Here is a 27,653-nt window from a genome sequence, read left to right on the forward strand (position 1 = left end):
TATTTCCCAATCTCATCTTCAGCTGGGAGCCAAGTGATTGGAATCTGGTCAAATGAATGTGAGGAGAAATTATGTAAGCCACCATCAAGCCTAGCCCTTCAGAAGATCCAGGGCAGCCCTCCTGCCCTGCCTTCCTTTGGTAGTGGCTGTGGTGGTCACGTGTTGAGCTAACAGAACGGCAGGATGAAAGCAGCTGGATCCCTGAGTCACCACGTGAAGAACAAACAGCCCTGGAGGAAGCTCAACCACACTAATGGTCAGTTGATGAGATTTCAGCCATCATTTATTAACTCAGCAAAGCGTAGCTTATCCTGATATATTAGAAGAAAGAGAATATTTACAGATGTGATAAGAAAAAGGTAAGATGCAATACCATGCATTAGAAGTCAAGGAGAGCTATGGAAGACGAGAGCTGGCAGAAGCCTTGGGCTCTGTGCTGCGAAAAATTTATGGAGAAGAGGGGAAGTGGAAACACGCAGGATTTGAGTTGGCACAAAGAGTCTTTCCTGTCAAAGGAGAGGAACTTAGCTCCAAACAGCTTAGGGCAAAAGGATCATTTATTGGCACGTGGAAATAAAGGACAGGTTTACCAACCAAACTGCAGGGAGAGGGATTTAGCTGTACTCGAAACCCACTGAAACCAGGGACTAACTCTGCTTCTCTCATTGCAGACTGGCAATAAGTCCCATTCTGATCTTTCAGCCTCAACCATCGAGGAGGTGCTGCCTCACCTTCCTTATGGCTTGAAGTTGAAAAACGCTGGGCAAGGATTCTCAATGACTCAGCTTTCTCAGCTATCCATCCTCATACCAAATGCCTACCACATGTGTATGCCTATGAGAACATAGCACTGCCCAGGGAAGTCAAATACTTGAGGAAGGGCTCTTTCTAGGAGAAAGGAGGGACTTCACCACAGACATAATTCCAGGTAATAGTTTTGACTGTCCTTAGGTAAAATATGGGCTAACCATTTCTCTTATTTCCACATCAGTGGCTTAAACAAAGTGGCATCAGACCACAGAGAAGAGGGCAATGAATACTGCCAGGTGGCAGGGAGAAATGCTTCCCTGGATACCTCTTGAGGTGAGCCTTTAGGATTGAGTATGATTTGTCAAGGCGGGAGGGGATTCCAGGGAGACAGACTTCCAGACTTGAGCAAATGAATATAAATACCTCCTCTTCCACACCTCCCTTCTTATATGTTGAAAAAAAAAATGTATTTGAAGCCATCAGGAAACAAAGGATAAAAGTATCCTGTTAGTGCAAGGACAGAGTATTAAATGATCTTTACTTGGACTGAAACAGAAGCGGTGTGAATAAGTAAGTGACTTAAGCCCCCTCTATCCCGGCCTCTCATCTGTTACAGGAAGATGATTAAAGCATCCTCAGAAGGCCCAAGGGACGATCAAATTTGGTAATGCCCTAGCCAATGCTTTAGCACAGTGTAAACTTGCAAATAAGTGCTGGAAAGTGACACCAGCAATTATTTTACACTCATAAATGTAGTTGGAAGGTTGAATTACATGCTACATTGCATTTTACAACCAGTGAAAAGTGAGTTGTTTATGCAAACCAGCCGTCATCAGTGCAAAATACTTTAAAAACAAAACAACAACAACAACAAAAAAACGGTTGCTAACCTAGATTCATACTGTGGCATAAAATCGGGAGAAAGCAGGAAGCAGAAGTAACGAGTGCGTGTGGATGCTTAGATTCTACATGAATCGAGGTGGGGAGAAAACCAGTCCGCCAAGGTTCCTCTGGAGCAGCCTGGAACGCAGGGTTCCCCCCGAGGGTCGCCGGTTGCCGGGGAGGATCCGAGTCCCGCGCGGCCGAGGAAGAAAAGTCACGCGGGCGACTGCTCCTGGCCGCCTGCTCACTAGACCCGCCCCTTGCCGGCCCCGCCCCGCCCGGCCGGCACCTCCTTCCTGCTCTCCCTCGGCGGCTGCGCCATGACCTCATTTCCGGTCGCCGGGCGCACGTGGGCGGAAGTGCCGGTGCCCGCCGCGGCTCGTCTCTCTGGTTACCGCGCGTTCGCTGGCCGGGCCGCCGCCCGCAGCTGCGCCGCCGCCATGGGAGTCCCGGCCTTCTTCCGCTGGCTCAGCCGCAAGTACCCGTCCATCATTGTCAACTGCGTGGAAGAGAAGGTGAGGGGGCGCCAGGCGGCCGCCACGCCGACGCCTAGAGCACTCCCCCCGGCGCGCGTGCAGGCCGCGGTCCTCGGGGGCCCGCCGCCCGCCCGCGGGGCCCGCACCCGCTGCCTCCCCGGTAGCCGCGGGCCGACGCGCGCCGGGGGCGCGGGCGCTCGCACTCGGGGCCCGGGAGCGTCTAGGGCGGCGCAAGGGCCACCCCTGCGCTGCCCGCGGGTTCCCGGGCGGCAGACCCCGCCCACGGCTTTGTCTCCTCCCGGGGCGGCCGGCCTGAGAGGCATTCGGCTTGGGGAGAGGCAGTCCGTCGCTGTCGTGTTAGGGGGTCGCGCGGGGAGAGCAGCGCCTCGGGAAGGTCTCGGACAGCACTCAAGTCCCCGAAGGGGCCCCTCTCTTGTTGCCTGACTGCTGGGCTAAGCCTGCTTTTGACATTTTCAGGGTTCCTGGGCGCGCTCGATCGGTGCTATGCCTCTTTGCTGTTGGTTTCTTGGCGTTTCGTGTTGGTCGTTTCCGGGTTTCTCCGTCCGGTTTCAATTTGGAGGTTCAGGGAAACACACGATGCCCTGTTTTTGAATGAAGTGCCCAGCCGACATTGGGAACTTTCTGCTTAGGCTAGTGAGGGTTTTTTGGGGGGAGGGGGGAAAGGTTGTTTGTTTAGTTTTTGTTTGTTTGTTTTGGACAGGTAGATGGGTCTCCACGCTTCATTCAGTGTGAGATCTTGATCTTGTTTAGTTCCTGTCCGAGGAGAAACCGAAACTGATGGTTCTGATGAAATTTCCAGTACCGCCTGTTTTTCTCAAAGAGAAGCTGAAAACAATACTCATGTTCTTTTCGTTTAAAACTTTTATTAACTGTATATCTTACCTCCTTTCTGCTCTGCAGGGATAACTGCTTTAAACTTATTTTTGGTTCTATCTCTTGAATGTCATGGTTACGTTTGATGTATTGCTTTTGGATATATCTGCTGAATTGTAGCTGAGTTAGGAGTAGTTACTTGTACAGGCCCCCGCCCCCCTACCCCACCCACTAATCAGTGCCTTTATTCTTCTACTGATAAACTAAAGCGTTAAGTAATATTTATTATTATTTTTTTTTATTTTTCGTCTCCTTTACAGAGTACCCCTTGACTCTTCACATGCTGAGGTTAGGTATTAACTTTTCTACCCCTGCTGTCCTTACTCATCCCAAGCTTGTCAGCTGTGCTTTTTGCCTTGTTGGCATCCAGGATTAAATTGTCAGGGCTTTGGCTATACAAGTTTGTTTTAAAAGCTGAAAAATCAAGTAGGATTGGTGATTATTGTCACTGTGTAGATCTAGGTTGTGTACTAGGATTCTGTTTCTTTTCTGCTACGTTTGTCTTTTTCTTTGTTGCCTGTTTTCCACTGTACATGGTTCCCCATTCAGACTCTTATATCAGATATTCTTATCAAGTCCTCTTTCTAATTGGAGACTGCTTGAAGTCTGTATTTTTGCTGCTGTGGCACCTGGTTTTGTAGCCTTGCTGGAAAGCTGCTTCTTGATATTTTAAAAATTTCTGCAGTTGGAGGTACTGTTTTCTAATCATCTTTCTTGGGTTTTGTTCTTTCTTGAGTTCTTAAGAAGTGCTGTTGTAGTGTGTGAGTTTTCTAAGTCCATTCTTCCCTTGTAATCATGAGTAATCATTAGCTAGGCAGAGGTTGAGTTTGAAAATTGCTTTCCCTCAGAACTTGGAAAGCATTGTTCTTTTGATTTTTGTCATCCAAAAGTGTTGATGAAAAGGTGAATGTTAATGCAGTTTATTTATTTGACTAACACTTATGCAGTATTTAGTAGGTACTAGGCATTTCACAGATGAATTTATTAAATCCCCATAACAACCACATAACTATTTCTTCTCTTCCCCTTGCTGCTTATTACAGATGAGAAAACTGAAGCACAGGAGGTCTAAGTAATGTACTCATGGTCATGTGGTTAATGCATGTCAGAGCCTGTCAAAACCAGGAAGTTCATAGTCTTAATTTCTATGTTCTTTTGCTTTCAGTCTTTTGTAGTTGATATATTTTTCTTTCTGAATTTTAAAAAGAGCTTTATCCTTAATAATAAAAGCTTGTGTGACTATGTACCTAGTTACAGATTTTTTAATTTTTTTAATTTTAATTCCTTTTCATCAGTGCTTGGCTGACTGTGAGTCTGGAGGCTTGTGTTCTGTAGTTATGGGGAATGCTTTTTTATTTTTTTCCTGTTTTCCTTTTACTTTGTCCTCTGAACTCTGAATACTGGTCCTGCTAGTTGATTTATTTTTCTTTTCTCTCTCCTCCCCTGAAGTATAATTGACCTAGAACAAGCTGCACTTTTTAAAAGTGTACAATTTAATACATTTTGACATGTGTCCATGCATGGACATCATCATCACCAGAACCAAGGTAGTGAATATCACGTCTTATTTTGGAATTGTATTCTATGTTGCGCATATATTACATTTTGATTTTCATTCATCGGATTGCTTTTCATTCACATTTGGTGAACATTTGATTGGTGAACATTTGATTTATTTCCAGTTTTTGGTGAACATTTGATTTATTTCCAGTTTTTGGCTATTAAGAAAAACTGTGAACATTGGTATACACATCTTTGTGTGTGGACGTAATGCTTTCATTTCTTTAGAGAAGTGGTTGCATTGTATGTTGGTGTTTGATTATTTAAAAAGAAAAAACTAGCCAGACTGTTTTCTAAAGAGGCTGTACTGTTTCATTGCCAACAGCAATGTATGAGAGGTCTGGTTTAGCACTTCCTTGTCAGCACTGAGTGTGGTTAGTCTTTCTGGTTGTAGCCATTCTAGTGCGGTGTTATGGCAATGTGAATTCAGTTTGCATTTCCCTGATGACAAATGATGCTGAGCATCTCTTTAGGTGCTTTTTGCCTTCCATATATCTTCTTGAGTTGGGTATCTGTTCATATCTCCCCTCCCCCCCTTTTCTAAGAGCAAGGACTTTTTTTTTTTCCTTTTATGAGATTGGAGGAATCTTAGTTCCCCAACTAGGTATTGAACCCCCACACACAGCAGTGAAAGCAGAGAGTCCTACAAGGGAAGTCCCTTTTGCCCATTATTAAGTTGGATGGTTTGTCTTACCAAATTAGAGAGTTTTTTACATATTGATTTTTTTTTGGGTAAGTATTTTCTTTTAATCTGTGATTTCCTTTTTCATGCAAAAAGGAGCAAAAGTTTTTAATTTTAGTAAAGCCTGCTTTCTTTTTTCTCTGTGTTACTGCTTTTTGTGTTATGTTTAAGAAATCTTTGTCAAAGCCAAGGTCACTGAGATTTTTCTTATGTTATAGTTTTCTTATGCTATGCTTTCTCTTTTTTAGCTTTTTTTTTTTTAAAAAAAATAGTGAATCACATTGATTTTTAAATGTTAACATGAATCTGGCATTTCAGATAAATAAACCCCATGTGGTCATGGTGTACTGTTTTTTATATACGTGGGAGTTAATTTGCCAGGTTACCACTATTCATTTCTAGACATTTTTCATCATTCCAAATAGAAACTCTGTACTCACCTAAACAACAATTCTGTGCTTCCCCTGCCACTTACTTTCTGTCTTATGAATTTGCCTATTCTAAGAGCTAATGTAAGTGGAATCATATATTTGTTATTTTGTGTCTGGTGTATTTCACTTTTTCATTTTGCATAATGTTTTTAGGATTCATCCTTGTTTAGCGTGTATCAATTTTTTTTTTTCAGGACTTTGGAAACCTTTAAATGCCGTATTTATAAGCAAACTGGAGTTTCTTGTATTTCATAACCCGATTCTTAGAGTCTGTGCTCTGGTCATTTCTGTATGAGAGCTGACATAGGGCAGAGTGCTGCCTTGTTTAACATCAGTTGGGAGTGTGTGTGTGTTGGTGGACTCAAAATTTTTCCATTCTGCTTGTGTTTGTGAATGACCTCGATAGTGCAACAATATTGATTTGGGGTATAACAAAATTTTAGTGAGCAGATGAGTTCACAAATTTGGAATTCGTGAATAAAGAAGACCAGTTGTATGTACGCCACATAAGGTGGTTGTGTGGATTGAGTCAGTAAATCCAAGTTAACAGCTTCAAATAATGCCTTGCACCGATTGATAAGTTAATTTTGGTAGTTTATATATTCAAGTAAAAGTGGAGATATTTTTGTGTCTAGTTCTTAGTAGCGTTGCATCATATAGAATTGTGCTGTTTGCCTGCAGTGAAATCTAGGTTTCCCACCTTGCTTTTTTCTTTCTTGGTCAGACTTGTCAATTTTGTTGATCTTGTAAAACAACTGACTTTTGGTTTCATAGATTATTTATTTGCTTGTGGCTGCACTGGGTCTTGATGCCGCATGAGGGCTTTGCCGAGTTGTGGTGTGTGGGCTTCTCGTTGTAGTGGCTTCTGCTGTTGCAGAGCTCGGGCTTTTGGCACCTGGGCATCAGTAGCTGCAGCGCAAGGGCTCAGACTTGCAGCTTACAGGTTCTAGAGCAGAGGCTCAGTAGCTGTGGCCCACAGGCTTAGTGGCTCTGTGGCACGTGGGATCTTCCGGGATAAGGGCTCGAATTCGGGTCTCCTGGATTGGCAAGTGGGTTATCCATTGTGCCACCAGGGAAGTCTGGTTTCATAGATTTTTTTAGAAAATTGTCCTTTTTATTCTCTGTGTCATTTTCTCTCATACCTGTTTTCTATCTTCTGCTTGCTTTGGATTTGTTTTGCTCTTCCAGTGTCAAGTTGGAAGGTTAGGTAATTGACTTGAGATCTTTCTTAATACAAACATTTACAGCTATAAATTTTCCTCTGAACACTGCTTTTGGGCTTTACAATATTAGTTTTCATATGTCATATCTTGTTTTTCATTCATCTTAAATCATCTTCTGATTTCCCTTCTGATTTCTTCATTGGTTATTCCTGAGTGTGTTGCTAAATTTCCCATGTTTACAAATGTGCCAACTTTTCTCCAGTTATTGAGCTCGAATTTTATTTACTTTGTTGTGGTTGAAGAACATGCTTTGAATTACTTTCATGCTTGTAAATTTATTGAGGCTTGTTTCATGGCCCAGCTATTGGTCTATCCTAGAGAATGTTGCAGATGCAGTCAAGAATGTATACAGTCTGTTGAGTGGAGTGTTCCATAGAAGTCTGTTATAGACTAATGGAGTGACACCTGCAAGCCTTCGCCTCTGAGATTAATGTCTGATATCTATCTGTTCTAACCCCAGCTGGAGGGTGGCTCCTCCCAGCTGTCTTAAACGCCACTTCTCTCCCGCAGACAAGCAAGTCTGTGGTCTAAGCTGTATCTTCATCAGGTCCCTGGTTCTTTTCTCTGTTCTTTTTTACCACAACTTACCCCATTCTTGAGAATGCCCTTGGGTGTGAATTTCTCAACGTTCTGTCACAAATGAAGTGAGTTCTGAACTTTCAAAGGTTTTCTTGACTAGATTGCTCTTTGCCTCCAGACTGTTTCCAAAGGCTTTAAATTTAAATGCTTTTGTCTTTTTCAAAAGAGTCTCACTAGTTCAGCTGGAGAGCAGGTGAGCAGAAGTCCTCATGCCGTCATGCTGGCAGCCCAGCTCACCAGTATGCTCTCTGGGCGAGTGAAGATCAGGTTCACACATCGGCATACTGTGTGTCCCCTGTAGTTCTGGCTGTGGTCCTTGGCGCACGTTACAGGTGTTCGTTAAGTTCATGCTGAATCTAGTGAAATTGCAAGTAAGCACGCTGACATATGGCTTAAGGTACCAGCTCTGAATTCAGATGACTGAGTTCAATCCTGGTCTCTGAACTTGACAGAGTATGACTTTGGAAAACCACTTAACCCCTCTGAGCATTTGTGTTCTCATTAGTAAGTGAGATGCTCTGTACCTTACCGGGTTGTTGTGAGGAGAGAGGGAAATAATCCATGAGTAAAAGTCCTGAGAACAGCGCCTGTCCCATTTTAAGTCTTCCGTAAACTCTGGTGGTAATTAGTAATCCTTGTTGACTGACACCATATAAAAATGGAGAGCTGACAAACAACGTGAAAAAGTACTAATCACTAAAAATATGAAGTTCTATTTGGCAACTGTATCAAAATTTATGGCCTGAATTTTTAACCAGAATACGGTAATTTAAATTTTTCAGTAGCCTTGTGACCCTTTCTCCCCCAAATATCACCTGTGTTTTGTAAGTCCTTTCTGAAGTTCTGAGCTGCTTTAAGGGAAATCTAAAACCAAGTTGTCAATATCTTATCTGTCAAGAATCCACCTGCAATGCAGGAGACCCCAGTTCGATTCCTGGGTTGGGAAGATCTGCTGGAGAAGGGATAGGCTACCCACTCCAGCATTCTGGGGCTTCCCTTGGGGCTCAGCTGGTACAGAATCTTTCTGTAATGCAGGAGACCTGGGCTGGATCCCTGGGTTGGGAAGATCCCCTGGAGAAGGGATAGGCTACCCACTTCAGTATTCTTGGGCTTCTCTTGTAGCTCAGCTGATAAAGAATCTGCCTACCATGTGGGAGACCTGGGTTCAATCCCTGGTTTGGGAACATCCCCTGGAGAAGGGAACAGCTACTCACTTCAGTATTCTGGCCTGGAGAATTCCATGGACTGTATAGTCCATGGGGTCTCAAAGAGTCAGACACGACTGAGCCACTTTGACTTCACTTTCATTACACGGAGGGAGCTCTCATTGCGGTGGAACCTCAGGCACGAGTCCTGATTCTTCTGTGTGTCTGCCCATGCTGCACGCTTAGTTGCTCAGTCATGTCCGACTCTTTGTGATGCTTTGGACTGTAGCCCACCAGTCTCCTTGGCGCATGAGATTCTCCAGACCAAAAACTGAAGTTGCCATGCCCTCCTTCAGGGCATCTTGCCTACCCAGGGATCAAACCCCAGTCTCCTCTGTCTCCTGTGTTGCAGGTGGGTTCTTTATGCTGCTGTGAAATATGTGCAGGCTTACACAAAAATACATTTACTTAAATATTACTGATAGTCGGGGTTTCTACTTTACATGTGAAGAGCCAGAAAGTCGTATACGGTTGACTAGAACAACAGGTCGGTGTGGAGTTTATTTTAGGGGTTTTACATTAAAACCTGTGGAGTGTATTTTTATAGAGAGTCACTATTTGTGTGTGGACCATCTTTACTTTTTCACATACCTTCTTTAACTTGATTCTGTGGCATACTTGTGCAGAAACAGGCTTGTCTGGGATGCAGATAGCTCTTCTTCCCCCCCCCGCCCCGTGCCGTGGAGAAGTGGGCTTCCTGCGGGGTAGGACTGCCCTGACAGCCAGCCTTCCATCAGCCAGGGTGCTGACTGCCCTTTGCCGCAAGCACCCGTGTCTTTTGGAATAGCTGTCTCAAGGTGCCTGGTCTTCCTGGGGCCTGAGCCAGTGAGCAGAGGCGAGAGTACTGGGTTTGACTGGCTGGGCTGTTCGTGCTGCTGCCGCTTCTGGGTCCTCCAGAGGCTCTTACGTGAGCCCCTTTTGGGCCCGGAGCCCTCGGATTCTCCCACATCTGCGTGTTTGAGGCACGCCCTCTGATCAGATCTACTAGTTTCCCACATTTCGGCATCCCCTGTGATTTACCAGTCACCGACGGTTCTCCTCTTGGTTTCCCAGCACAGCTCTGCACTCGTGGTGGGATGTTTTTAGTCTTCTACGTGGACCAGGGATAGAAAGGGAAGGCTGCAGCATGTGCTCAGTTTGTTACTGGAAACTCCCAAAGATAACGAAAAGCTATTTGAGATGAATTGGTTTTCCTGTTCAGAGTAGCTCTCCTTGTAGCTACTCTTTGATTAAGAATCTCTCGAATCCAGCAGCAGATAAACTCCCATTGTATTTAATGGCCAGGCTCTTGAAGAGTGAGTTCCTTTGTTGAGAATCTTCTCCTGAAGAAAGAAACTCTAGGTTTATGTAATTAATGTGTTGAAGATATCTTTAGAACTCCCAAGAGGAAAATGTGTGCTTTCTTGTTGGGAATGCCTGGAGCTCTTTTCTCAAAATGAGGACCCGCCTACACCTTCTTCCCTAGGCTCTGCTTTCTAGGCAGGGGAAGTGGAAACTCATCATCTACACTCAGCATTTGTTGAAAAGCTGCAATATAGCAAGCCAGCGATCTCCTGTTTTTGTAAATAAAACTTTATTGGAACACACCTATACTCATTCAGGTCCATATTGTTTAGGGGAGCTTTAACTTTATAAAGGCAGAAATGAGTCGTTGCAACTGAGGTCATAGGTCAAGTCGAAAATACTTACTGTCTGACTTCTTGGGAAGCATAAATAAAGTGGGTCTGGATTCTCCTGCGTGTGGTGTCTGCTTGGTTCAGGAGGAAGGGAAGTGGGGACCTTGAGTGTAGAGCTAGTGGAGTGGCACAGCCTCCTGCCTTTATAGAGCTTGTTTTTGTTTGGGAGTCATCAGACGATCTTCTCTGATGGACCTCTAAAATTGACTTGCTTTCCTTCCGGTTCACTGCTTCTAATCAAGCCCCTCTTTCCTGATTCACAGGGTGTCTGCCCAGAACTCTGCCAGCCTCTTTTTTTGACACCCACTTCTCCCAATTAGAAATGCAAATTGAAGCCCAATTTCATTTCTTCCCCCTCTCAAGGATCACCACTGTCCTGAGATTGGTGTTCATCCTTCATCCGCTCTTCTCTGTGCTTTCACTACATCCCTGTTCATCCCTGAACAAGGCCTAGCACTTTGTTTATAATTTTCTGTAAGTGGTATAGAGTATGTGTTTTTCTTTACCTCGCTATTTTGGCTAAGATATATTTGTGACCATCCAGTTGGATGTTACTTTTGTGACATTTGTACTTTTTGTTACGTTTGTACATTTGGAATGTTAACTTTTGTCTGACATTCCAGTATATGGTTGTACCACAGTTTCATCAATCCTTTCTGTGGGCCTTGTTTTTTTTTTCCCTCATTAAGTTGACCTTTTGTCTTTATATCTTTTAAAAATAGCTTTATTGAGATATGTACCATATAATTCACCCATTAAAATGATAACAGTTAAGTGTGTTTTAGTATGAATGCAGTGGTACAACCGGCACCATTACCTAATTTTAAAACAGTTTGCTCATTTCCAAAAGCAGTGTTGTAACCATTTTCAGTCACTTCCTATCTCCTCCCCTCCTCTCCGCCCCCACTGCAGATTGAAGCTAATCTGTTTCTTTCTAAAGATTTGTCTGTTCTGAATCTTGTAAATAGGATCTTTTGTGGTCTTTTGTGACTGGCTTTAATTTAGCAGAATGTTTTTGAGATCCTCCATGAGGTAGCATGTATATGATGGGTTTTTAAGTTCACAATTTTTTTTAATGATACTTTGCCTGTGTTATTTTTAAAGTGCCTTTACTAAGGATAAAAACCTAGCTCTTACCATTTGCTAAAGCTCTGGCAGAAAGAAAGATAATGCTTTACCACAAAAATACAGTTGAGAGCCTCCAGGAGTGAGTATAGCATAGTCCTTACCCTTTGAAGAACTTGCAGTGTAGTTGGGGGTTAGAATGACAAACCAAGCAGAAAAACACAGAATAAGAATTGTCAGAAAAACACAGAATAAGAATTGTGAGGACATGGAAGAGGAACAGTTCATCTGTTGGGGGGATGTGTTCAAGGTGTGATAACACAGTGGCATTCGATCTGAGTCTAGACTTTGGAAAATGAATAAGATGTCAGGAGGGAGAAGGAGAAGCAGAGGTGTTGAGAGACGAAAGGGCATCTTCTGGGAACAGGGGAGGTGGGGTGGCCTGAGCAGCGTTGTGGCAGGACCGAGGGCTGGTAAGGGCCAGGCTCGTGGATCTGCACATGCTGTGGTGGCACTGGAAGACGTAGGAAAGAGAAGACACAGCCGCATTTGTACTTAAAGAAAACTGACAGCATAGAGGGTGGGCTGGAGAAAAGAGAGCCTGGAAGCTGGGCAGTCCATCCAAAGGCCAATCTTTTGGGTGAGAAGTGATGCCTGACGCTGGTAGCAGGAGTGAGAACATATGGTGTGGAGGGGCTTTTTTCAGGTTAAGTTGAAATGGGTGGTAAGGGAGAGAATTCTGGGAAGACTCCCTGGTCTCTCTCTTGCACAGGTGAAGGACTTGGGAATTTGGTCACTGTCCCCCACGTAGTCAAGAGTAACTTGTCGTGCTGGAAGCTTTAAGGAGTAAAAATAGCCTACCTTGTAACTTAAAGATGACTAAAAGTATTTTATTTCCAATTCAGAAATGAAGCACAGGTTCATAGTGAGCCTAGGATATGTCAATTTCAGACTTGAACAGTCAAACCAAACTACTATTAATTATCACTTCCTCATAGCCAAAAGAATGCAATGGTGTAAAGATTCCTGTCGATGCCAGTAAGCCTAACCCCAATGATGTGGAGTTTGATAATCTGTATTTGGATATGAATGGAATCATCCACCCCTGTACGCATCCTGAAGACAAGTACGTAACCCATTTTTGTCGCTGATAGCACAAGTCACGGAGGAGTGCTATATGATATTACACTATTTGCTTGTCATTGTAGACCAGCACCAAAAAACGAGGATGAAATGATGGTTGCGATCTTTGAGTACATCGACAGACTCTTCAGTATTGTCAGACCAAGACGGCTTCTCTACATGGCAATAGATGGAGTGGTAAGTGCTGAAGGACTTAGAATCAGTTCCCCTGTGTGTGTTTTTGCTGTGTTCCCAGTGTCTAGAATGAAAGTCAGCCAAGTGAAGAATGGTTGACGATAATGACTTTGAGAAAGAAAGCCTCATCTTTCAGTCTCTCATTCAGCTGTGTTTTGTGAGTGTGCCTGTTTTGTGCCAGAGCCCGTGAGGTCCTGGGGGTGTTGGTGGCTGCCCTGGCTTTAAAGGGCTCGCCAGTGTAGGGGCCGAGGCAGGGGTAGACGGGTAAGGTGAGTCCCCCAGGCCTTCCTGAGCAGCAGCAGCGCATGCAGGGCATTGGGGCATGGAGTGGGCAGTGCTACATGGCAGTGAGGCAAGAGAGAGGAGGGGGCCTTTGTCCCATTTATTTACTTATTTATTTTTGAAGAGTTAAGAGTAATGAATGAAATAATTTTGAAGATCCAGAAAACTTAGGGTCTAAGAAGATCAATTTTTCTATTTACTCAAGGAAAGAATCTTAGCTGCCTGAAAACTTAAGCTACAAGTAAAGTGTAGTAAAAAAAAAAAAGTAAAGGGAGCAGGAGTATATCTTCCTTGGAGCAGATTACAGCTCACATTAGCTGTTTCGTGCAGAAGCCCTTTCACTGTACTCCATTGTGCTCTTCTGCTGGGTCAAGGATAAGTTGTGTGCACATTTGAATGTTTATAGATATGTGCCCATTCTTGTCTGTAACCGGTTTTTTTTGTGTTGTTGTTGTTAAAAATATAAATGTAGATCATAGCACTTGCGCGAGTTAGATTAGGTGGTCTCACTTTACAGGTAAGGGAACTGTTTAACGAGAATATGAAATAGCTTACTTTATGCAGACAGGAAGCTTGAGAGTCCCTTCCAAACCCAATTCAGTAGTTGCAAAACCTTACAGTTCAGTTCACTTCATTCACACTTCCTCAGTGATTGAAGTTACTTTTGATTAGAGTGATATAAGATAAAGTGTTCTGTTTCTACCCGCTGTGCTTTATTATAGAGACAGGGTGATAATTATGGTCTTGTGAGTCCCGTTTGGAGACCATTCTTTCTTTTAGGTGTGTGGGCTCAGGGAAGGTCTTCCTGATCCTGGCTCTGTGGCAGCTCTGTGTGCTGAGTTTCTGAGTAAAGCGAGCTTTCCACCTGGGGTGTCTGAAAGTATTGTAGCCCAGTGGAACTGTCCTGGGCCCACCCTTGAGCCGTGCGGCCTTCAGTGCTGTGGCCTCATAGAGGGGTTGTCCTTTATTGACATGTCACTCGTTCACCTGACTGAACTGCGTTTAAGCGTTTTGGTCCAAATTTAAGCCCTCAGGTTCTACTGTATGTGGTGAAAGGATTGTTTGGACGTATTACTTAGCTTTTCCATTTGAGTGTGCTATTTTTATAAGAGTAGCTGGTTCAAAATAATGTACGGATATAGTTATAAATGTTTGAAATAGTTTGTAAATATGAAATACCCATTTTCAGGCACCACGCGCTAAAATGAATCAGCAGCGTTCAAGGAGGTTCCGAGCATCCAAAGAAGGAATGGAAGCAGCGATAGAGAAGCAGCGAGTCAGGGAAGAGATACTGGCGAAAGGTAAAGAGCACGCACCTTGGGCTTAGATGTGTTACACGAGCTGTGTGGAGAGGGGCAGGGCTGGTGCTTTCTCCTTACTAGTAGGTAGGGTTTTAATTTAATCAGGATCCAGGATATCCAGGAGAAGTTTATGTTCACTGTTGAGGAAAAGTAGTTAATAGAATCGTTTATTCCTTTAATAAGCTTGTTCGTTTCTGAACTTTGTAGTAAAAGGGAAGAGAAAGTCTCTCAGTTGTGTCCAGCTCTTGCGACCCCATGGACTATACAGTCCCTGAAATGTTCCAGGCCAGAATACTGGAGAGAGTAGCCTTTCCCTTCTCCAGGGGATCTTCCCAACCCAGGGACTGAACCCAGGTCTCCCACACTGCAGGCAGATTCTTTACCAGCTGAGCCACAAGGGAAACTTGTGGACAAAAGGAAGGAATTATGTAGGGACAGCAAATTGTCACGTTCTGTCAGGGCGAGTGCAGCCGTTCCGTTCATTTTCATCGATCTGTAAACTAGAAATATGTTGAGTGCTTCTTACTGCCTTTTGCTGCGGGGCCTGTTAGGAAGCCGCAGTTCTGTAAACGTTTTCCTCCCGGCAGTCTTGGTGGCTTGCTTGCTGCTTCTCCGTAGCACTCAGGTCTGTCTGCGGAGGCCTGGGATGACGGCACCGTGTTTCTAGGCTGTCCTGGGATCTTGCACACGCTCACTGTGGGTGGAGGTGGTAGCACTGAGGTGCCCAGGGCTCCCTCAGTTCAGGAAGGGGCTTGTGGGGTCGAATGGGGTCATCTTTGCAGTCTGTCTAAGGCCTGATTGGTCCGGAGGCGGGAGTTGGCTGTGACTCAGAGAGGAGGGAGACCAGGGTGCTGATCCCCTGGGACCGCTTCTCCCAAGACCCCTGTGGGTGAGGGGGGGTGAGGCTCGGTGCCTGCAGGGTGGCTCGATCACTGTTGTGTTACCTGAGGCAAAATGATAGATCAGGAAAGCCACCATTATTGGTTCAGGATGTTGTGTTTGGCAGGTGGAAAAAGAGGTGTAGTGTAGTCATCTGAGGCTTGTAGTTAACAGTGTGTTTAATGTTTTTTAATTTGTTGGAAGTATGCAAGTACATACATATTTTAACAGCTTGTAATTAATATTCTGATTACTGTTTGTATTTGTAACAGGTTGTCTTTGCTTCTAAAGATGTCTTTTTTTTTTTTCTTGAAGATGTTAGAAGAAGTTCAAGAAAAGTCTTTTCAGTGATACAGAGGAAAAAATAGAATTTCTAAATTGCTCTAAGTGATATAAAGCTGTGATAAACTTGGCTTTTTAGTTCTGTTTTTCTTGGGCCCCTTCATCTTAAGAACTGTTGCTGGGATTAGAGCCTCTGCCTCGTGTGTCTGTGCACGCATGCATGCGTGCCAGGTCATTAGGAAGAATGTCATTATTTTTATATAACAATAGAGTATCTTTTGTGTACCATGTGTTGTTTGACAGTCATGTTAAAGCAGCTTCATTTAATTCAAGAGGAGGAATCTTATTTTCTTCGAAAAGGGGGAACATTGTTCCTCAGGTGACAACACTTCTCTTTCTTTATACTTCAACTTTCTGTTTTTGTTGTTCTGGTCTAATATTGAGTAACTTACCTCACTGTCTATGGGGAGAACAAAGCATTGCCCCTTCTTCTCTAGGTGGCTATCTTCCTCCAGAAGAAATAAAAGAAAGATTTGACAGCAACTGTATTACACCAGTAAGTAGTCTCATACTTTGCTAGCTATTGCTAACTCTTAAATGATAGGTTAATTTATTTCTTTCTATCATTTTAGGGAACTGAGTTCATGGACAATCTTGCTAAATGCCTTCGCTATTACATAGCTGATCGTTTAAATAATGACCCTGGGTGGAAAAATTTGACAGTAAGTTTCACATTTTGGTACTTCAGGAAGATGAGGGTGACAATTTGAGTCATATCAATCAAAGTCATGTCCTTTGATAGGACTGATATTCTTTGTCTTTTTCTCGCCCCATGAAATGCTGGTTGACTGTTAAGAGGAAAGAGAAGCTTCCAGGGTTATTAGAGATGGGGTGCCTTGCATGGTCCAGTGACCGGCAGCTGAATTTTCTATCAGTGCCAATTTTGTCCTCTTAACCATCGCTGTGAAGCCGTAAGATGGGACTCATAATTTAAAATACATATATATGAAAGTAATTTCTGTTGTTAGAAATCAAAATACAGCAAGATAAAGTCATGGGGCTGCCTTTAAAGAATGGCTATGTGCTCCTGAGTATTTAAGTAAAATTTAAGCAAAATGTTTATATAATCTTGGGTATACCTATTTCCCTGTTAATTAGATGTGGTACTCTGTATTTAATGGGTATCTCTTACCGATTACTCTTAGGGTTTGTATGGCTCAGTGCTGTATTCTTGAGAGCAGCGAAGAGTAGAAACTTGTGAACTGATCTGTTTTTCTAAAGGCTAAGTTTGACCCCAAATTTCATTTTTTCTACTTCAAGTAGTCAGTTAACTAGTGAAATAATTTTGATGTCTAACACACACCTTATTAAGAAAAATTTCCAATTAGTAACACTGTCTTAATAGAATTATCCCAGTTTATTTTAAAATATTCAGTTCTGTTGATTCTTGAGCTTGAAAAATGGGAATGAGCTAAAAATGTTTAAACTATTTTTTATAGGTTATTTTATCTGATGCTAGTGCTCCTGGTGAAGGGGAACATAAAATCATGGATTACATTAGAAGACAAAGAGGTAAAATTCATATATAAATAATTGATTATATGTTCTATTAAAAAAAAAAAGACAAGCCATTGTATAGAAAATGTTCGGTAAAATGTGATATTCCTGCAGTATGAGATCTATTTACATAAATATATATTTCCCTTCTCTCTAGCCCAGCCTAACCATGACCCAAACACTCATCATTGCTTGTGTGGAGCAGATGGTACGTTTCTTCTTTGAGATCGAAGTCTCTTGGGTTAAACAGTAGTGAGTCCATGGATTGGTGTGTAGTAATGAATTATTCATAGCTGCCTGGAAATTCTAAAATGCCATGTTTATTTATGTTTGAGAGCTAACTAGTGTGGAGTTGTTCAATCTGTGGCAAATAGTCATCTATCTTAATTTCTTTTTTTACATTTTTTCAACTTTTTAATATGGTCACACATATTTTTAAAATGGAAAGTTTCCAAGTGTTGACTTCTGAGTGGCAGTTACACTCTAGGCCCATGTTTCTGGAGGTCTTGTTCTTGGCCACTAGGAAATTTTAGGCTTTTTAGCTTTGCTCTCTGTTTGTGTGATCCTTTGGGCTTTTCTTTGCCTTGCTGTCTTGTGTTATGATAATATCTTGCCTTTGGTTACAGTAAGGGTCTTATGAAAGTGCTCACTGTTTGGTATTTTGTTGTTGTTGACTGATAGCTGATCTCATTATGCTTGGCCTTGCTACACATGAGCCCAACTTTACCATTATCAGAGAAGAATTCAAACCAAACAAACCCAAACCCTGTGGTCTTTGTAATCAGTTTGGACATGATGTCAAGGACTGTGAAGGTTTGCCAAGAGAAAAGAAGGGAAAGGTAAGACTTTCAGGATGGTAGTAGCCTCATTTAATATTTTTCAGTTCTATTTTTGTGATCAAACATACATAACAGACTACCACTTTTTAGCCGTGTTTAAATGTGCAGTTCAATGGCATTAAGTATATAATTGCCTCATTTTAAAAATGGATAAAAAGAAGACTGGTCGATTTGATTTTTTTATCTACTTGCTCTGTTACCCCTCACAGAGATGCATCTTTCCAAACTCCTTAAACACACATTCACAACCTTGCATGCAGTCAGATTCTCTTTCCCGCTTTCCTAGCACAGCTTACATATACACGAGGCTGAGGTCTCATCGGTAATAATGCTCATTGTGCATGATTTGTTTGGTTATTCTTCTTAAAAAGAACTGTAAATCAAGTGCATTAAACTTCTTGATACCTTTGAGTAACTCTTAGTTTCTCCCTGTTTTGAGTTCCCTTGGTTATATCCATTTAAACCATTTATATCCATTTAAAAGGGTGTCTGTTTTAAGAATATGGTACCTGTTTAAAAGATGTGTTGAGTGAAAACTGGTAAAAAGTATACATGTTCACAGAGAAGGGTGAGGCATGTACATTAAAATGTTAATATTGGTTGGATGTAGGTCAGGGTTTGGCAAACTACAGCTCTCCAGGTTTGACCTATGAGTTAAGAGGGTCTTTTGTTCTTAAAGGGCTGTAAAAATAAAACAGAACATGAAAGAATATGCAGCAGAAACCATGCATGTCTCCCTCCGCAGGCTGAAATATTTAGTGGTCGCCCTTTGTTAAAAACGTGTGTGCTCAGTCAGTGCCTCAGTGGTGAGAATCTGCCTGCCAGTGTAGACCGCAGGAGACGCGAGTTCAATCCCTGGGTCGGGAGGGTCCCCTTGAGGAGGAAATGGCAGTCCATTCCAGTGTTCTTGCCTGGGAAATCCCATGGACAGAGGAACCTAGATAGCTCCATGGGGTCTCAAAAGACTCAGACACGACTGTGCGTCTCAATGCTCAGCCCCCGGTCCGGGTGTGATTGAGATTGTGGGTAATTTTTATTTTTAAAATGGTTTTGTAAATTCTTCTCTTAATTAATACTAAATGTTAAAATGGGTCTTGCTTTAGAAAAAGCTGTTTTATTTGTTTGGATGAAGATTTGGAGTAGATTGAGTCTTCACCCCTTTTCTTGCAGCATGATGAACTGGCAGACAGCCTTCCTTGTGGAGAAGGAGAGTTTATCTTCCTTCGTCTCAGCGTTCTCCGTGAGGTATGTGGCAGTGACCATTGGCATCGGTATGCTCATAATAAGCCAGCTGCTATTTGATGGCTTTAATGACATCTTTCCTTTTTGGTCACAGTATTTGGAAAGAGAGCTCACCATGGCCAGCCTGCCGTTCACGTTTGATGTCGAGAGAAGCATTGATGACTGGGTCTTCATGTGCTTCTTTGTGGGAAACGACTTCCTTCCTCACCTGCCATCCTTAGAGATTAGGTATGTGTGTGTGAGCTTGTGTCCTCAGGCTCCTGTTTAGCCCTCTGGCCTTTCAGTGCAGTCTGGTCCTAACGCTTGATGTTTGTTTCCTGGTGGCAGGGAAGGTGCCATTGACCGCTTGGTTAACATATACAAAAATGTGGTACACAAAACCGGGGTAAGTTCACTCTTGAATAATTTCAAAACAGAAGTGTTTGCTTTTGTAAGAAGGTCATTTTACATGTATTTTATCACTTACAGGGTTACCTTACAGAAAGTGGTTATGTCAATCTGCAGAGAGTACAGATGATCATGTTAGCAGTTGGTGAAGTTGAGGATAGCATTTTTAAAAAAAGAAAGGATGATGAGGTAAAGTGTTTCTCTTGCAGTAGCTCAATTGCTCCTGTCTCTCATAGGCTGTGATGATCCTGTGATTGTCCTTTTAACCTCTCTGAGTGCGCTGTTAAATCAATGTAGTGTATCAAATACCAGTGTAATCACGAGTGGTCAGTGCTTTGACGATTTTATAAAGGCTATGATGCTTGCTGTGTGGAATTATGTATTGCACCCTGTGTGAGTTGCATTGTACCTTCTCTCTTTTTAATCTCAAGTAAGATATAAATCCAAACACCTGCCTAATCAATGGGCCATGAAATGAGGGTTCCAAAGCTAGAAGAATGCTGGAATTGAATTGGTGGCTGCCGTGTTATAGGCACTGTGTATGCTCTGGACTTTGCAACTCCGTACTCTGGTGGCAGAATGTAGGTGATCTGGGATGGATTGACTGCATTGGCCAAGGTAGAGGATTGCAGCTGGTGTAAGAAATGTGGGCGTAAAAGAAGGAAATAAAAGCCACAGAGCATTTGGGAATTGGTTATATGGGGTATGGTGAGTGCTTAGCATGGGCAGTGGGAAGTTTGCTGGTGCCATTCACCCAGGTAGTGAGCCCTGGGGGTGGAGCGGATGGGGTGGAGATAAGGTCGAAATGAGTTTCTTTTGGGAGGTGCTGCGATTGAAGGGCCACAGGACACCTGAGAGGAGAAATCTGTGAACCAGTCAGATGGATCCATGTGGAGCTCAGGTCAGAAGTCCTTCAGAAGGAGATTTGAGAACTCTGAGCAGATGGGAGATAGCTCCTATCTTGAGCATAAACTTGACATCCCTGGGAGCTTATAAATAGGGGAAGTGCCTCCATCAGGGGTCTCTGGGAGTGTGGAGGTTTCAGGGGAAGGTAAGGCGGGGGGAAGAATCCCCTGGAGAGAGGCGAAGCTGTTGGTGTTGCCTGAGGTTGTCAGAGGGATGGATGGGCCCCTGGTCCTCAGGCTAGAGAGAGGGGCCGCATGCAGGAGGGAGGCCAGCAGTGGGTGAGAGGAGCAGAAAGGAAGCGAGGAGATCCTTCAGCTTCTTAGTCCTACAGATCTTTGTGAGCAAATGGCAACATAATATCATTACATAACTTCCTGATCTCCTCAAAGATTAAAACATGTTACTGTATCTGACAAGATTTTGTATTTTCCTCAGCTTTGCATTACTCTAGCTAATGGCCTCTTCTTTAGAAGCTTGGGTACCATTTTGTATAACAGTGGACTGTAGGCATTTTTTCAGAGCCTTTGGTACTTGGTAATCTTCACATGTGAAATTCAGATAGCAGAACTAACTCACTCTGGGATATGAAACACTTACCAGAACAGCCATTTTTAACAAGTCTTCAACCGTCACAGTGGCTCCACTCGAACTGCTGCTGTTTATGCTTAAGAAATAAACTACACACATTGTGTACTACTTGATATAAAAATCTCATGTTAGAAAAGTCTTTTTCTGTGACTTGCCTCTGTAGTATTAAATATTGATGGTATTTGGCATTAGAGTGGGATGTGTAGGATTTGATAGATACTAAAGTGCTTCAGATTTCAGTATGTCCTATGGTTTCCGGCTGGCCTGGTAGAGAGGGCATTTGACGGCTTTGGGTCTTTGTTGGTGTCTGTGACTTGTTATGATGTTTTTTGGCATGGTTGGGCATTGCCTTGGACAAATTTATGAGCCCTCAGAAATTCAACATAAAAGTATCTGGGTGTATATATTTTCCAGGAATGTGTGTCCATGGCTTTTGACAGATTTCCAAAGGAATTCGTAACAGACAAAAATATGAAATATCAGTAAGGTCCTGTCCAGGTAGACTTGATCTGCTTATGTCGCTGCCTCCCTTAAAAAGAGCAATATAGTAGAATGGGAGTCTATCAGTATTTGTTATTAAAATTGAACAGTTAGGTCAGAAATGTCTTTTTTTTTTTTTTTAATGAGCTTTGATCTTTGCCTTTTATCTTGCAAATGTTCATTTATTCAGCACACATTTCCTGTTTACAATGTGCCGGATAGTATTCTGAGGGTTAGTGATACAACAAAAAAACAAAATAAAAAATAGATGGAACTTCTGAGCTCGTGGAGCTGACATTCTTCTGGGGGAGATGGATAATTAACACAAAGCTGAAGTGTAATATGCAGGGTGTGAGAGAGTGACACGTGCCGTGAAGGAAGTAAAGCAGGGGACGGAGTGTCTGGGGAGGTCGCAGCCCTAGGAAAGGTGGCTGGAGAAGGCCTTGCTGATGTCAGGGAGTGAACCATGCAGATGTTTTCAGGAAGAGCACTGCAGATGGGGGGAATCACCCATGAAAAGGCTCTGGTCCGGAGCACGTACGGGATGTTGAGAACAGCGAGGAGCCCATGTGGGAGCAGAGGATGCAAAGGGAAGGGAATAGAAGAGGAGGTCAAAAAGGTGGTGGATGTGGTAGAACCCTCTCGATCATTGACAGAATTTCAGCTCTCAGTCTGCATCGTTGAAGCATAGTAGCGACAAAGTCTGACATTAACTGGAAAACATTAACTCAAGCTGCTGTGTGGAGGCAGAGACAGAAGCATGGAGCCCAATTAAGAGGCTCCTTTGCAGTATGCTAAGGAGCCAGCATGGTGGCAGTGAAGGTGGTGATAGATGGTTGGATTCTGAGTAGGTTTTGCAGCTAGAACCAGTGGGATCGGCTAATGGAGTAAATCCTAGGTGCGAGAGAAGGAAAGGTATCAAGCATGTCTCCAACACACTTTTTTCTGAACAACTGAAAAATGGTCTGGTCTGAATAGCTGTGATGAGAAGACTGGGAGCTGCAGAGATGGGGTGGCGAATCTCTTTTGGACATGTCAAGGTTGAGACACACAGGTGCGGGAGTTGAGTTGGGAGAGGCTCTGGTTGGAGACTCATGAGACTAGGTGATTATTATGAGAGCAGAGATGTGGGGAGGTCCAGGTGTTGGGCCCAGGGGAGCAGCAGCTTTCAGAGGGTGGGAGGAGGGCCCCGTGAAGGCAGCAGCAGGAGTGAAAGAACAGGTGAGTGTGGTGTCCTGGCAGCCAGGTGAAGAGCGTGGTTTCAAAAGGAGGAGTCAACGGCCAGATAAGAGACGGCTCATTAACTCTGTGAGCAGAGCATGGTTAGGGAAATCGGTGGTGTTCGGATCTTAGGAGATTTTAAGTGGTCAGTCAGCATGTATCTGGCATTCAGCCCCTCCTGGCAGAAAGTGCTAACCTCTCATCTTGTTAAGTGTTCTCTTGGGGTGGCAGTACTGCCTCGGAGGGTGGAAGTGCCAAGAGGAGGGTGATGGTCATTATAGTACCTGCTGTGGGCATCTCCGCTGTCATTTCAGTGCCTGGACACTCAAGCATGGGCATGGGACGGGTGCTTTCTGGGGAAGGACGCCTTTGAATGACTCAGTTAGTGGGGAGCAAGGTCAGCCCTGAATTCTGTCTAGTTGAAACCGTGGCTAGATTTCAAAAATGAGTGGAGGGAAGAATCAAGGCAGACTGGACCCTTTCCTGTGAGTTAAACTGGCCCAGAATAAGCAGTGCAGACATCTGTCTTTTCTTCCTTCTCTCATTGGGTCTATTTGGTGGGGGTGTGGGTGGGGGTGGGGGGAAGCATCTGAGTGGTAGTGTTTGCCTGGAGCCCCACTGTCCCCTTTATCACTTGTGCCACACATGTGATAGGGTAGGCACTGTCCAGCCCTTTTTAGGTAATAGAGGCTCATTATTAAATTGTCTTGTTGAATTTTTAAAATTGTCATCTTGATTATGAACTATATTCAGCTACAACTTAAAGAATTGTTTTCTTACTTATGTGTATCTTCTCTATACTGACAGCCTATTCACTCCAGGGTAAAACCAAGTGTCTTTGTCATGACTCTTACATTCTTCCCTGAAATGATATTAAAAACTGTCTGAAAAAAAAATTAAGAGGAACCATTTAAATTGTATATAAACCCAATTTAGAATGCCCTCTAGCCATGTACAGTTCTGATAAGCAGCACTTTCAACATGCAGTCTATTGCCTAGTTCCATTATGTACCTAGGTTTCTGGGGTCTTCCTTTAAAACTTTAATTGTCTCTCGAATCATTCCTGGTAATGTTTAACTCTTACATTTTTGTGTAATTATTTGACAGAATATGTGGATTTTATACTTTTAGGACAGTTTTAGAAGACGACAGAAAGAAAAAAGAAAGAGAATGAAGGTGAGTTTTAACTCATAAGACTGGCAGTGGTATAAGTTTTCAGTTTGGGAGGAAGGTGTCCATTATAGTCGCTTTTTATTCTTTACCCAGTAGGAGCTGGTTAGAGACATGCTCCCCACCCAACTGCCTTCCTGCCTGGTGTTGATTTTGAAGGAGTCCTATCTAAGCTCTGTCTGGAGTCTGAAGGGAAACACTTGATGGGCAGGAGGGGCAGGTGGTACTTAGTTATTTGAGTTTTTTACAATAATCAGTTATTATTATTGTTTTTGTAATAAAAGCAGTCAACCTTTGGTACCCCTTGAAGTCACTGTGCTCTGTCTTTAACTTCATCAGGTTAATTTTCCTAGAAGAGGATGCACATATGCTCAGTTGCATCCGATTTTTTGCAACTCTGTGGATTGTAACCACCAGGCTCCTCTTTCCATGGGATTTCCCAGGCAAGAATACTGGAGGGGGTTGCCATTCCTTTCTCCAGGGGATCTTCTTGACCCAGGGATCAAAGTCAGATCTCCTGCTTGGCAAGTGGATCCTTTACCACTGTGCCATCTGGGAAGCAGAATAGGATGGCTACCTGGAGCTTTGTTGTTTCTCTGCTCAGAAATCCGCAGTGACTGCTTAGTCCCCCTCAGAGTCCATTCTCAGTCTGGCGTCTGGTCGAGTTCCTGCCGCCAGCTCCTCCCCTCCTGTCCTCTTGATATCCTCTAAACAAGCCAGGCTGCCCCTGCCCCAAGCCTGGCCCCCGTTGGCTCCTCAGAGGTTCCCCCTCCCATCTGTGCACACCTCGCCTTCCCCATGGCCTCTCTTGCTGCCTGGCTGGTGCCTGGGTTGAGCAGGCCTTTCCTTTACCTCTGGTGATTCTTGTCCTTCCTAGATTTTAAATTCATGGATTTGAGGGACTGCCTTTTATTTTCAGATTTTATTGGATTTGAGCAATTTCAGGAACCTAGAGAGGAGAAGAGTAATTTATTGCTGAAGTAGTTCCAACCCACCTAGATATGGGGAGAATCCTGTTTGGTTACTACTTTTTTTTTCTTTTGTTAATTTTTAAAATTGAAGTATAGTTGATAACTGAAGAATACCCACTCCAGTATTCTGGCCTGGAGAATTCAGCCCATGGGGTCTCAAAGAGTCGGACCCGACTAAGCGACTTTCACTCACTCACTCACTCATAGTTGATTAATACTAAAGTTTCAGGTGTATGGCATAATGATTCATAGTTTTTAAAGGTTGTAATCTATTTACAGTTATTATGAAATGTTGGCTGTGTTCCCTGTGGTGTACAGTGTATCCTTGCAGCTTATTTATTCTATCCATAATAGTTCATACTGTGTATGATTATTTTCTTTCAGTCAGTATCTGTTTTAAAAACATCTGTCAGTCACAGCTGTCATCTATTATAGCTGTCGTCATAGCTCTGACTGGCAATAAAGAGTTAAATTCTAGCAAGGGGAAGAGTGAATAGAAGCTGTATTTCCTAAGTAGAAATCAAACCCTTGACTTTTTTTTTTTAACCATTAAGGTAAAATGTTAATGTTATTTGTTATTTTTATTTGACTAGAATTATGTCTTGAACGTGTAGAGAAATTATAAGTAAATGTAGTAGAACAGCCTGAGACTTGAATAATTCCATAGAGTGGAACTGAAGGTGATGATGGCTATTCTCAAACTTCACATGTATGTACCAGAACAGTGAATTATATGTACTTTTAGAGCAGAGTTGCTATTACAGACTGTTGTTTACAGGGTAAGTTACCATCATATCAAAATGTGAACAACCCTGAATGTTAACAGAACATTTCACCTTTTACATGCTTACAGTGGGGTCTCTTTACATTGCCCTCTTTTTTTTCCTGTCATCCAACTGTGTTGTGGTTTCATTTTAATTTCTACATTCATTTATCTCCATTTATTTTAGAGAGATCAACCATCTTTCTCTCCTGGTGGAATATTAACCCCTCACGCCCTTGGTTCAAGAAGTTCACCAGGATCTCAAGTGGCCAGTAATCCGAGACAAGCGGCTTATGAAATGAGGATGCAGAATAACTTGGTAAGGGACTCACTTTTCATGTAGCGTGAAAGGATAGTGGCTTACCAGGTGCCCCTTGTAGTTGTGTGTGAATTTGATCTTGTAGTCTGGAGGTGTTTTTGTTTTACAGTTTTTCTCAATGTCTTTTGCCTTGGGGTGTTTTAAATTCTGTTAAATGCACCTTTATCAATATGAAATGATCTAAATGTGAATATGAAATATGAAAATACCTAAATGATGTGAAAGGAAAGAAAATGCATGTAAATAAGATGACTTAGTGGCTGCAGTGTTTCTGTAATGAACATGGGCCTCAGTGCTTCCAGCTTCTCCCCAAGGCACGGTGGTGATGGTTATGGAAGCGTGAGGGGGCATCCACATGTCTCATAGCTGGGACAAGAGGGGAGGGAGGGTTTTGCTACCTAATTTCCCCTTTCTTCCAGGGATCAGTTGTGGGCATTTTGCAGAATAGTATTCCTCAGTCTGTTAAGTACAGGTGCTCATTACTGCCTAAACTCTCGCTCTCTGATTCAGTCATGGAATAGATCCAAGTATCTATTTTAAGGTAGCTCTCACTACCAAAATTCTCGTTGCTCCCTGTTTTGTAAACACAGGAACTGAATGGATTTGCCTTGTGATACCCTCCTTGTTTGAGCTTTGTAATCCAGACTGCAGGAGCAGATCATCTCAGCCGGCAAGGCTGTACTCTGCCCATTAGCTTCCTGTTGTATTGACAAAAGACCCAAGAGCCCAGAGCACATGCCAAGACAGCAAGCAGGGATGAGAGAATAGACCATGAGCTATCAGCAGATGATCAAAGCTATTGCTTATTTCAGTCTAGTAGGCATGAGAGAAAGAGTTCTGTACAGGGAAAAAAGATGCAGTTTTATTATTCCTATTAGTTATCCTGTTGATGTTCAAGTTCTTTATTATAGGGCAATCCTACATGTGGAATTTTTGCCATGTCAAGAGACTGAATTTATATTCCCATTAACTCACAATGAGAAGTTTTAGGACCTTAGATTTGAAATTGAAGAAACAAGGTTTGCATCTTCCAAGAGAAGAAGCTTGCCTTTCTGTTGTGGGTTTGTTTTTTTTTATTTTTATTTATTTTTTTTTAGTATTATTTTTATTTTATATTGGAGTATAGTTGGTTAATAGTGTGCTGGTTTCCTGTTAGATTCAGCTGTACATATACATGTATCTGTTCTTTTAGCTCTTTGTTTTCTTGTCTTATTACTTGCACCGTTAGCAGTGAGCGCGGAGGATGAGTGAAAGGGATTGCAGTGAGGCTCTTGAGTAGGACAGCAGAAACTGTTTGCCATTGAAGAGCACAGGGGCTCAGTCCCCACAGAGTGGACCTGAACGTGACTGGCAGCACCATGCTGATGATGGAGTGCTGTTTTCTTAACATCAGGGAGGCATTAGGTGTAAACTTTGTCACCTGTGACACCTGGCCATACAGTATCATGAGTAAAGTTGATACTCTACATTTTTAAAAGAAAGGGTTATAAACAACTCTATGTGAAATATAATTTTGCTTTGTTGTAACAAACTTTCTTAGCCTACGGTTTAAACTGCCTTTATGCTCAGATTTTACAGTTTCATCAAAATAGCCTCCTGAACTACTCAATTTAAAAAATTCAGTTTACTCAGAATATCTAATAGATTGTCACTAATAGAATAAAACCTTCACTGTGAAAACCTTTTCTGCTGCATATGTTTTTGGTCACTTAAAACTAAAATTGCA

The 27,653-nt window shown here is 42.8% G+C and overlaps 1 protein-coding gene across 3 annotated transcripts in view; it reads left to right on the plus strand.

The window, feature by feature from the left end:
- The first annotated feature begins 1,978 nt into the window (after positions 1–1,978).
- Positions 1,979–27,653, plus strand: part of XRN2 (5'-3' exoribonuclease 2) — a 61,974-nt gene continuing 36,299 nt past the window's right edge. The window contains exons 1-15 of one of the 3 annotated variants that reach the window (XM_020878357.2): positions 1,983–2,147; positions 12,422–12,549; positions 12,632–12,743; positions 14,212–14,323; positions 15,982–16,040; positions 16,117–16,206; positions 16,984–17,056; positions 17,199–17,249; positions 17,723–17,880; positions 19,051–19,125; positions 19,217–19,350; positions 19,450–19,507; positions 19,591–19,698; positions 23,836–23,880; positions 25,796–25,927. In XM_020878357.2, the coding sequence (XP_020734016.2) occupies positions 2,073–2,147; positions 12,422–12,549; positions 12,632–12,743; positions 14,212–14,323; positions 15,982–16,040; positions 16,117–16,206; positions 16,984–17,056; positions 17,199–17,249; positions 17,723–17,880; positions 19,051–19,125; positions 19,217–19,350; positions 19,450–19,507; positions 19,591–19,698; positions 23,836–23,880; positions 25,796–25,927 (1,410 nt within the window). In that variant the 5' untranslated portion in view covers positions 1,983–2,072. Of the gene's footprint in view, positions 2,148–12,421; positions 12,550–12,631; positions 12,744–14,211; positions 14,324–15,981; positions 16,041–16,116; positions 16,207–16,983; positions 17,057–17,198; positions 17,250–17,722; positions 17,881–19,050; positions 19,126–19,216; positions 19,351–19,449; positions 19,508–19,590; positions 19,699–23,835; positions 23,881–25,795; positions 25,928–27,653 lie in introns of those variants that run through there. The other 2 variants (XM_070472237.1, XM_020878368.2) reach the window with 2 other exon arrangements.

The sequence above is a fragment of the Odocoileus virginianus genome, chromosome 9 (genome assembly GCF_023699985.2).
Source record: "Odocoileus virginianus isolate 20LAN1187 ecotype Illinois chromosome 9, Ovbor_1.2, whole genome shotgun sequence".
NCBI lineage: Eukaryota > Metazoa > Chordata > Mammalia > Artiodactyla > Cervidae > Odocoileus > Odocoileus virginianus.